Source organism: Orycteropus afer, unplaced genomic scaffold (genome assembly GCF_000298275.1).
Source record: "Orycteropus afer afer isolate SDZICR_OR568_19922 unplaced genomic scaffold, OryAfe1.0 scaffold00237, whole genome shotgun sequence".
In the NCBI taxonomy this organism is placed as follows: Eukaryota; Metazoa; Chordata; class Mammalia; order Tubulidentata; family Orycteropodidae; genus Orycteropus; species Orycteropus afer.
Genome location: NW_006921824.1, coordinates 4,451,079 through 4,463,260, shown reverse-complemented (window position 1 = coordinate 4,463,260; position 12,182 = coordinate 4,451,079). Strand labels below are relative to the sequence as shown.

The following is a 12,182-nucleotide window of genomic DNA, read 5'->3' as shown; positions in this document are numbered from 1 at the left end:
GATGGACACTGGGAGGAGGTAACTATGGGGAGGAAGTGGGAGGGGAGCTGCTGCATTGTAAATTTTGGTCAATGACATGAGACAAAATATATGTGAACTGCTGTATGAAAAGTGAATTTACTCTGTAAATCTTCACCCAAATCCTAATAAAAAAAAAAATAAATTAAAAAAAAATAAATAAATAAATACTGAAGCTGGGGTACCACTGCAGACCAATCAATCTACATAGAATCTCCTCACCAATTTAATCAGAATTCAGCACCACACCCACTCAAGCCCATATTCCAATCTAAAGTCCTGTCAGGACTGAGAAATTCTCACAATGATTCCTAGCAGGACATTTTGAATTAGAGCTTATTTATGTTTTGATTTTTAACCTTCTAACCCTTGAGGGAATACTGCATGTTGTATTTTGTGTCCATCTCTGACAAGATACTGGTTGTTCTTGAAAGAATATCGTGAGAATTTTCGAGCCTCAGCCTCCTGTAGAGGTCCATCCAAGAATCTGCTCATGTGTGGAATTTTAACTACTGAAATCTTGCAGTGGGCATTACCACATGGTACAGATAATGACCTGATTGCTTGACACCTCAAGAAGATGAAATTTTTATAAACTTCTTTAAGGACTGAGCAGTATGAATCTCAAAAACAAACAAAAACAAACCAAAAACAAACCCACTGCCATCAAATCAATTCCAACTCATAGAGACTCTATAGAACAGAGTAGAACTGCCCCAAAGGTTTTTCAAGGCTGTGTGGAAGCAGACTGCCTCATCTTTCTCCTGCAGGGCAGCTGGTGGATTCCAACCGCCAACATTTTGGTTAGCAGCTGAATGCTTTAACCACTAATGAATCTGAAGGAAGGTTCGGTTTCCCAGAATTCATGGCTTTGGGTGTGCTGAGAACTGTGGAGAACTCTGCCAGTGTGGGTTGCTGGGGCTGATAATTGTCACTGAGAATTCTGGGCAATTTCTTTAATGACTTCATATTTCCAAATCCTCTGGACTGGTCTCACTTTCTAGATTTGCAATGCATTTTTCTTTGCAGAAAAGTGATCCCTCTGTAACCAGATTGCTTTTCTACCAAGTTTTAATGCTAAAAAAAAGAAAATTTCCCAGGGAACAATTTTAATTACTTTATTTTCTTGTTTTTAATGTTTATTCATAATAGTGGCTCACATTCATTGAAACAATTATTATCATGAATATAGGAAAATGGAAGTTATATGAATATCTAATACACACATAGAGAGATTCAGCTAACAACTAGACAAGTTTCCAAAAAAAGCTCCTGGACAGTCTATTTAAATACTCAGCAATTTCTGTCTAATTTAGCCTTCTAAAATTAAAAAAAAAAAAAAAAGTTCTTTCCTTCTTTCTTTCCCCCATTTTCCAATATTTTTATTTTGTAGTTTAGTTTTATTTTGTAGTGACATGTAATTTTATAGGTTTTGCTTTTCAGGACCATCATTAACAATATTTTTAAATTTTTGCCAGATTCTCTGCTAGTACATATATAGGTACATGTGCACACACACATAGACACACACAACACACACATAGAATGTTCTATCTATGCATGTGACACAGTCCTAAAAGAAGTTCATAGACAATAATAATAATAATTAACAGTTTACAAAGACTTTTACTCACATTACTCTATTTAATCTCCATAACTACCGAGGTGGTGGATTTCACTCTCATTAGTTTATTTATTAAGATACTGATAACCTAACTAAAACTTCCAGGTTTTTCATAGTAGCTCTCTTGGTAGTATTGCTAAGGGGTGAGGACAAAGGTGTTTGTGGCAATTTCATTCTTATGAATTTACCAGTTGGTGACTCATATAAAGGGCTGTCTTCATTTCTTAGTGTTGCAATAAAAGAAATATTGCAAGAACAGAAATTTACTTTCTCATAGCCTAGGAGGAGCTCTGGTAGCGTAGTGCCTAAGGCACTTGACTGCTAACCAGAAGGTTGGCGGTTCAAATCCACCAGCCACTCCTCGGAAGGAAGGTTGGGCAATGTACTTCTGTAGTGATACTGCCTCGGCAACCCAAGGAGGGGTTGCTATGAGTCGGGCCGACTCAATGGCACATAACAACAACAACAACGTGGGAGTGCTTTGGTAGTAGCATGGTGCCTAAGGCACTTGACTGCTAATCAGAAGGCTGGCGGTTCAAACCCACCAGCCACTCCTCGGAAGGAAGATGGGGCAATCCACTTCCGTAGTGATACTGCCTTGGACACCCAAGGAGGGGTCGCTATGAGTCAGGTCTGTCTTGAGGGCACATAACAACAACAACAACAACAGTTGAGGAGACTAGAAGTCTGAACGCAGGGCACTGGCTCTGTTAGTGTTTGCCTTTGAGTTGATTCCAGCTCATAGTGAGCCTATGTAACAAAGCAGAACTGCCCACAGGGTTTTCTAGGTGATGATCTTTAGGGAGTAGATTGTCTTTCCTCCTACAGCACTGCTGGTGGGTTTGAACCACTGACATTTTGGTTAGCAGCCCAGCACTTAACCACTGTGGTACCAGCTCCAGGGGAAGGCTTTTTCTCTCCCTTTTGTTTGTCCCCTCCACTTCCCCCCTCCCTTCCTTCCTCATCCGCACCCCATCTCTTGGCTCTGGGGGAGGGTCCTTGTCTCTCTTCTGCTCTGGTTCTTTGGTGACCTTCATGTAGCTTGGCTTCTGTCTTGTCCCATCAGTGCTTGCTTGCTTCTCTGCCTGATCTGCTCCTTTTAAGTCTCAAAAGTGATTGATCTAAGCCCTACTCTACACTGGTATGGCCTAATTACCATAAGAAGAAAACCCTGCTCCCAAATGGAATTACTGCCATAGGTATAGGGTTAGGATTTATAGTATACTTTTTTTTTTGGAGAGGACACAGACTCAATCCATAATTAGGGCCTACTACTATGGCTGGGAGCTCTGGTAGCATAGTGGCTAAGACACTTGCCTGCTAACCAGAAGGCTGGTGGTTCAAACCCACCAGCCACTCCTCAGAAGGAAGGTTGGGCAATCCTACTTCCCTAGTGATAGTGCCTCGGAAACCCAAGGAGGGGTCGCTATGAGTTGGGTTTGACTCGACGGCACATAACAACAACAACTATGGCTAATTTATTCCACTCTGGTTTTATAAAACATTAAAAAATGATGTCTAGTACAGCCATTCCTATGTTTATCATGCATAAACCCAGAGGGCGTATTGTGAAAGTACAGTGTTTAAGGCATTGAGGTAAGGGCTAGAGGGACTGTAAGTCTAGTTACTTCAATCTTTGAATCTAATTTAATGAACATAAACTAGCAGCATAAAGAGTGAGTGAATAGCGTATTTTAAAGAATTTTTTTTTTTAAACTTTAGATTGATCTTGTTGTTGTTGTTGTTATGTGCCGTCGAGTCAGCCCTGACTCATAGCGACCCCTCCTTGGGTTTCCAAGGCAGTATCACTACGGAAGTAGGATTGCCCAACCTTCCTTCCGAGGAGTGGCTGGTGGGTTTGAACCACCAGCCTTCTGGTTAGCAGTCAGGTGCCTTAGCCACTATGCTACCAGAGCTCCCTTAGTAAACCCTTTAAGCTGCTAGGCCTGATGGGATTTATGATTGAAACCTCTCCTATAAACCTGACAAATATCCAAATAGTCCGTATTCTACATTATTGGTTAATATCAAGCATGTATTTTGAAAAATGGGCTTGAGTAAAGACAAAATCTCAGCAACCCAGTTACTGTACCAACTTCTGTGTTTTCCCTGAACAACTGCCTCCAAGCTAACGAGAAATAATCCTCCCTGAAGTGAGTTTTAGGACTTCATTTATTATCATCCTACTTCCCCATCTAAAGTAAAACAAACAGACACAACTTTCCATAGAAAGAATTTGATTTTGCAAATATGTCAGCCAAGAATTAGAATTTAGGGAAGCTAAGGTGCTCTGGTGGCCTAGTGGATAAGGCATTTGGCTGCTATCAGAAGGTCAGTCATTCAAACACACCAGGCACTCCATGGAAGGAAGATGAGTGATCTACTTCTCTAAAGATTTACAGACTCAGAAAACCAGTGGCAGTTGCTAAGTAGGAACTGACTTGATGACAGTGAGTTTGGTTTTTTGGTTTGGTGCTTGAGTTGCTGCTTCCGATCCCCTGGTGAATCTGTGCTGAGAGAGTCTCTCTCAGTTGCCTGATGAGTGATCAATAAAGGGGGAAGAATGGTAAGTCCCTCGCAAGGATATTTTCTGGGTTAGAAATAGTATGCATAGCATCTAGCCTAATGCTTGGTACAGGGTAGCGGGTCCATTCATCTTTGCTTTTGTTATTATTTGTGTTAATACATAAAGTTACTGAAGTTTAGGTTCAATATCAACAAGAAATGAATAGTGATGGCTGTACCATACTGGGGTGGAGTGTTAATTTTTCCCATTGTAGAGCTAACTGAAAATGATATGGGGAGGTCAGATAACATTTTTAATGGAAGAATTAGTTAGGATCTCCTGGTCCATGTTGTTGTTGTTGTTGTTATGTGCCGTCGAGTCGGCCCCAACTCATTAGCGACCCCTCCTTGGGTTTCCAAGGCAGTATCACTACAGAAGTAGGATTGCCCAACCTTCCTTCCGAGGAGTGGCTGGTGGGTTTTGACTTAGCCACTATGCTACCAGAGCTCCCGGTCCATGCCTAAGGCATTTAAACAAACCATCCACTCCTCGGAAGGAAGATTGGGCAATCTACTTCCATAGAGACAGCACCTCAGAAACCCAAGGGAGGGGTCTCTATGAGTTGGATCTGACTTGACAGCAGTGAGTTTTGAGTTTGAGGTCCAGATTCCAGTTTTCAAATGTCTTGAAAATAAATCTGTTTCTGAGGGAAGGAAGACTTCAAGTCGTTTGACAGTAGCTTACAGCATACTTTAAAAACCATGAGATGCAACCCTTTAGTGCACTGTTGAATACACTTAATGGATCTTGACCAGTACACTAAATATTGCAATACAAAAGAAAATAGCAGAGAACATCTCATGTAGTAAATGTTGTTTTGTAAACATTTTTCAATTGTGTGTTTGTGTATATTTGAGTGTTCTATCTGCTATTAAAAACTATGAGTTTTAGTAAAAAAGTGAAAAAAACTAGTTTGCCAGATAGTTCTGGGGAAAGGAGGCCTCTTGCAACAGGGTTTTTTTTTTTTTTTTTCCAAATTAACATTTATGGTCTTTTCTAAGCCTATGGGATTCTCTTTCCTGGATACTGACTTTAATCATTAAGTAATTATTGTATTGTGACCCTTATATGTGGAATAGACATAATTTATGATCTTTAGGAATATATCATCCATTTGAAAAGACAAAAATAGTATGCCTGAAGCATTTAGAGAGGCATAAATTGCTGAATTTCATGATATCAATTATATAAAGAGACATCCCTGCAATGATATATTAATTCATTCAACTACTCATATAGTCAACCAATAAATAAGCATCTAGTATATGCCAGGTACTGTGCTAGGCACCTGAGGATTGAATGCAAGCAACACTGGCATGAGCTCTGTCTTTATAGAGATTATAGTCAGCAGACTATGCCATTAATCAAGTCATAATCCAAATAAGTATAAAATTGCAACTGTGATAAGATCTGTGAGGAAAATGTATATCATGTCAAAACATCGTACAGTGGTGTCACTAGAGGTGTGTGGGAGGAATTGACTTGCACCAGGTGAAACTGTGAGAGGGGGTGATGCCAAACTGACTATGCATTTTTGTACAGTGTTTCAGCAGAAATTATTTTTAAATAAAATATCCTTGTAGTTAGTTATAATGACAGTAACATATTTATAAGTTCAGCTTACATGTATCAATATATGTACAAGGTTAACTCTATGTTAATTTACTTTTTGAACCTTCTTATGCATCCTGGTCAGAGCTAAGGCTGGCGGTTCAAAGCCACCAACCACTCCTTGGAAGGAAGCTTGGGCAATCTACTTCCATAGTGATACTACAACCCCAGGAGGGGTTGCTATGAGTCAGGTTCAACTTGACAGCAGTGAGCTTTGGTTTGGTTTGTTCATTGTAATTTGGGTGAACATTTACAGAGCAAACTTTTTTTCCATTCAATAGTTCATACACATTTTGTTTCATGACGTTGATGGCAATTCCCATAAGGTAACAGCTTTCTTCCTACTTCCTCCCTGTGGTTACCTTTTCCAGTGTCCTTCCTTCCTCTGCATTCCTGCCCTCTGAACTGTCTTCCTGTGCAAATGCTTCCCTTCTGATCTCCCATGACTGATTGTTCTAAGGAGTGTATCTACCTGGTGTAATTTTTTTTTTTTTTTTTTTTTTTTTTTTTTATTTTTTTTTCCTTTTTTTTTTTTTTTTTTTTTTTTTTTTGGTAGGCTTGTCTATCATTTGACTGAAAGCCACAGGATTGAGTTCAATTCCAGGCCCAATGGGTGACTACGGGCCATAGTGTTAGGTGTTTTACCAGTCTCTATTAGACCAGTAAGCCTTGTCTTTCCTGATTTTGAGTTTTGTTCCACATATTTTCCCACTCTATCAAGGATCCCTTATTTTGATCCTTTTCCAAGTGTTTGACAGTGGTAGCTGGGCATCATCTAGATCTTCTAGTCTCAGGATCATGTACGGTAAGGTTCACATGGTCCACTAGTCCCTTGGACTAATTGTTTCCATGTGTCCTTGATTTTCTTCATTCTTCTTAGCTCCAAGTGAGGAGAGACCAATAGTTGCATGTTAGATGGCTGCTCTTAAGCTTTTAAGACCTCAGTTTCTACTCCTCAAAGTGAGATGTAGAGCAATGTTTTTGTGTAGTACATTATGCCAGTTGAGCTTGATGTTCCCTGCAACCATGGCCCATAGGCCCAGTGAGTCACTCCCTCAAGGTATTTGTCTATGGCTAAGAAGTTATCATAACTTTTCCCCCTGTTTAAAGAAAACAAAACAAACAAACAAACAAACAAACAAAAAACCAAACTCACTGCTGTCAAGTTGATTCCGATTCGTAGCGACCCCTCCTTGGGTTTCCAAGGTGGTATCTCTATGGAAGTAGATTGCACAATCTTCTGAGGAGTGGCTGGTGGGTTTGAACTGCCAGCCTTCTATTGCCCCTGTTGGTTCTATTATACATATGGACATTCTTTTAGCACATACAAATATGTATGTAGAAATATCCCCTGACAAACTTACATATGGTCATTGGTATATTCCCTTTTGCCTACCCATACCTGATCACTTAGCCTGTCAACCTATGTATCTGGCTGCTGGTGTTTTTATAGCAGCTTATTTTGTCAGATTTTCCTTGTGCATTAGCTACATTATTGTGGTAAGTAGCATTTGTGAACCTATATCAATAACTTTTTTGAGAATCAAGTAGCAACTAAAGGAAAAGGAGAAAAAGTAACAAAGGCTTTCACTAAGTGACTAGTAACGTAACTAATAATGTTTCAATTCAACATCAAAGGGTTTTACAAAAGAATTTTATTGTTGTAGTGACAGAATCTAAGAAGCTCTGGTGGTATAGTGGTTAAGGCATTTGGCTGCTAACTAGGTCAGTGGTTCAAACCCATTGGTTGCTCCATAGAAGAAAATTTGGACAGTCTGTTTCTGTAAATATTTACAGCTTTGGAAACCCACCAGTCACTCCTTGGAAGGAAAATAGGGCAATCTACTTCCATAGTGATACCACCTTGGAAACTCAAGGAGGGGTTGCTGTGAGTCAGATCTGACTTGACAGCAGTGAGTTTGTTTTTTTATAACTGTATTTATCACATACTACTCTATGATTAAAATGGATTAAAAAAATTACTAAAGATGCTATATGGTCTGGTACAGGAGGAGATCCATGATATGTGTGTGTGTGTGCGTGTGTGTGTGTTTGTGAGAGAGAGAGAGAGAGAGAAAGAGAGAGAGAGAGAGAGAGAGAGATCAATTCTAGTGAAGCGATTAGAATTATATACCAAGGATATGACCTAATCGTGGGTTAGGGAAAGCATCTCCTAGGTCATGACAATTGAATTAAGATCTAAAATAAGAATAAGTATCAACCAGGTGCAGAGGAGAATAATGATGTTCAGGTAGGGAGAATGGTAAGTCCATTTTCTATGGTGGAAGGATACTTGGAGCTTAAAAGTGTTTAAGAAAAGTCAGTGTGACTACTACTCAGAGAAGAGGGTAGAATGGTGAGAGATGAGATTGGACAGATAGACAAAGCCAAACTTTGAGGTGGTTATGGGCTGTGGAATGTCTGTGGGTAATCTGGGTGCCATGGTAAAGTGTGGAAGGATGTTGACTCCTCACATCTCTGAGACTTTTGAGTAGAGCTCTACCATCCCATGCACTCTGACAACTAGGAGGTGCTATCAGAGGAATTGGGAGTTAAATGTGAGTGTGTTTCCCTTTTCAAGAGTTCTTATTCTCTACTTTCTGCCTAGTTTTGGCTGATTCTACTTTGAAACATACATATTTCATGCTTTATCCAGGTTTATAATTGTGATAAAGGAGGATTTGCCTGATGCAAGCTATTCTGTTATTAAAAGAACCGGAATAACTCTCCTAGTTTTCTTGAATTTCAAATTAGCATTTGTTTTATTGTGCCTTGTAATTGTTTGTAGCAACTATCTTTTTCCACAAAAGATAGAAGGTTTTGAGAGCAAAGGGTGTCTTTTGTTGACCTTTATTCTATGCCGTTGTCTGAACCAGAGCAGTGCTTTTTCACATCGCAACTACTCAGTTCATGTTGACTATGAGTCAGGGCTTCCATAAGTTAGTTTCTCTTTTTAGTACACTACCTTTAATATGAATTCAAAGAGTTATTTTTAAGATATCAAACCCACTTGTCATGAAGTTGATTCCAGAGTAGAACTGCCCCATAGGGTTTCCAAGGTTGTAAATCTTTATGGAAGTAGACTACCTCATCTTTCTCCTGTGGAGATGCTGTTGGGTTTGAACCACTGACCATTAGGTTAGCAGTCAAATACATTAACCACTGCAAAAAATAGATTATTGGATATTTTAAAACACATTATTCCTTTTAAATTTTTTTAATGCTTTGTTCTTCATTTTACCATTAATATATTTATCACATGACCCAAAAATATGGTAAAGTTACTGCTTAAAGCAACTGGATTTTCAATCAAGGTTGATACCAGAAAAATATCAAGGTTGATACCAGAAAATGTAATTTTTTGTGTTAACATTTACACATAGAACAATATCTTTTTCTCTGCAAAATAGAGAAGTGATGTCTTTTTTATCTAGAACACTGGTACTTTCCAAATTGTCTTTGCATGTGGTTGAAAATAACAATTTTGGATCATTTTTTAAAAACATATTTATTAAAAAAAAAGATTCTTCAGTACTATTTTAAATCAGGCTTCTCAAGATCAGTCTAATGGCAAAACAATTTTGTCCTATTATACCAAAAGTCTAAGAATTTTTGGAGGGGTTATTCAATTTATCTCTTATCAAGTTCAACATTCTAACTTTATGGAGAAGTGACTGTAAGCCCTATTCTTAATAAATTAATCTGTCTTTAGGTATAATTATTGTAGTAGTTAGCTTTTACTCAATACTAGCTATGTTTTATTTTTAAAGCTTAGGAAATACTTGGATGCAAAGAGATATTATAAATTCGCTTCTTCTAACTGAAGTTCTTAGCTTCTATAAATACTTGTATTTATTGTGGGCTTCATTTGATGATCATGTTAAACTGATGTCAATTTTTTTTTTTTAAAAAAGGCTATATTATTTGTACCATAACAAACCATAGTTGAATTTGCCTATCTTTATAAATCTGCCTTAAGAAGTACATTGTTAGATAAAGCTAACTAACTTTCTTTATTTTCCCCTCAGAATCAAGTTTCTTGCTGGGAAATGCCCAGATTGTGGATTGGCCTGTAGTTTATAGTAATGACGGTTTTTGTAAACTCTCTGGCTATCATCGAGCTGACGTCATGCAGAAAAGCAGCACTTGCAGGTGGGTAATAGACCAGAAATCTTTTCTGAAATGTAGCTAAATGCTGAATGTTATTAAAGGGCTAACCTTACATAAACTGGCATCTAAAAACTGTAGAGTAAAATTATATTACAATATTAGGGTGATTAAATTGCCAGTGGAAATACATAGTTTAAGAGCTGTTGATGAGAACCTCTACAAAGAAAAAGATTTCTGCATATCTGTGAGTTCATTAAGGTATTCAAAACATACTTTTTCTTGAGCACCTACTACGAGGCAGGACCTATCCTTGGTGCTGAGTAGTCAGAGGGGTGCCATACCTCATGAACCACAGAGGACATCAATACCTCTGGAGCAACTAAAATTGTCATGAATAAAGTACAATAAACAACCCCTCAACTAAGTACAACACAGCTCATGTGCATTTAAATAACATCAAATAAAGTTTTTACATCCTATGTGAATTATTTGTATTTTGTAATATTGTTACATTGCACCATTTTCATTTTGTTTGGCTTATGTATTCATAAATGTATTTACAACAATTCTTTTAAAAATACATTCACTCTTCAACTATCAACATGGTTAGTGTCTTGGTTCTCTAGTGATGCTATAACAGACATACCACAAGTGGATGGTATTAACAAACAGGAATTCATTCTCTTACAGTTTAGGAGCCTGGAAGTCTGAATTCAGAGTGCCAGCTCTAGGGACTTGTGAAGCCCACCTGACCTTGGGCTTCAGCTCTGCCTCTTGGTTCGGACTCACTGGAGCGGGAGGTTTTTTCTGACTCATGCGGCTGCTGGCTGCTGAGGCTGATAGACCCAAGGTCTAAAGGTAAAATGGCACAGTCACAAGATTGGCAGATGATATGGCATGCCTGGTTCAAGTCCAGGAACAATGCCAAGATCAGCAGACAACATGACAGGCCTCTGGTTCAAGTCCAGGAACTGGAGATAAAGACTTGGCTAAAAGCAGGATCCAAAATGTGCCAAAGAGCTAGATTGGAATTCCAATCCAAATCTCAAAACTTCTCCTTACATTCTGGATGCAGGCCACACCCCAAAGGCAGTTTCTTAGCTGCTCTCAGCAGATTCCACTATGGAACTGTGATTACAATCTCATCATGGGGAATAGCTACATCCAGCTGCCCTGCCACTGAAAACCATGGCCCAGCCAAATTGACATACAACCTTAACTACCACAGTTAGATTCCAAAGTCCAGGTCGTTATACAAAATTGGCATTATCACAAAATGGGAGATGACTGTATCATTACATAATTGCATCATTACATAAGTGTCAAATTATATCATTACATAACTTTCAGGCCACAGACAATCATAGTCTAATCTACACATAACCTTAACCATCACAGCCAGCATTACTCTTGCCTCACACCTTGACATTTGTTACTGCCAGATGTACACTGTTAATGTGCAAAATAGTTGGATAGTAGATTTTGCACTATTGTCATTAATGCAAAATGTCAGATAATGAGATAGTTGATGAGGTGTAAGTATATGTCATTTTTGGAAGATTAAAGAGAGTACTAAGGAAAAAGCGATCAGAAAAAAGAAACAACGAAATATATATAAGGAAATAATTTAGCACCTAAAACTTTCTGATAATATTTCTGTTAGGACAGATGAGATTCCTCCAATCACTTACTTTTTTCTTTAAACTCTCACTCAAATAAACACTAAAATCATGTTATTTTAGAGCTGCAAGGGATGTGATTTTTTTTTCTTCCTAGTCCAACTTCTTCATGTTACGGAAGAGAACACTGGGGTAGAACTACACTGAGGAGTTGATCAAGGACACCCAGGAGTTTATTTACCTTTTTCTCCATATTTATACCAGATACATTCTATGTATGTGTATACACACACATACACACACATTAATAAAAAGCATTTTAAAAACATATTTGCATGATGATTCTGATTTTCTTTAACTGTAAATCTGTAGCTTTTCATTTCCTGTATAATATATAAAGGCCTCTGAATAGAAAAGATAAAGAAGTAGAAAGAAGGAAAAAAATGCATTTATTAATACAGAATTAAAACCACTGCCATCTAGTCAATTCTGACTCATAGCAACCCCCACTTGGTTTCTGAGGCAACAAATCTTTATGGAAGTAGATTGCCCCATCTTCCTTCTGTAGAGCAGCTAGTGGGTTTGAACCATCAACCTTCTAGTTAGCAGTCAAATGCCTTAGGCACTGAACCAA

General features: G+C 38.3%; 1 protein-coding gene across 1 annotated transcript in view; it reads left to right on the top strand.

Moving 5' to 3' along the window:
• Nucleotides 1–12,182, top strand: part of KCNH5 (potassium voltage-gated channel subfamily H member 5) — a 467,739-nt gene that overhangs the window by 21,741 nt on the left and 433,816 nt on the right. The window contains exon 2 of the mRNA XM_007949104.1: nt 9,848–9,971. Coding sequence (XP_007947295.1) covers nt 9,848–9,971 — 124 coding nt within the window. The remainder of the gene's footprint in view (nt 1–9,847; nt 9,972–12,182) is intronic.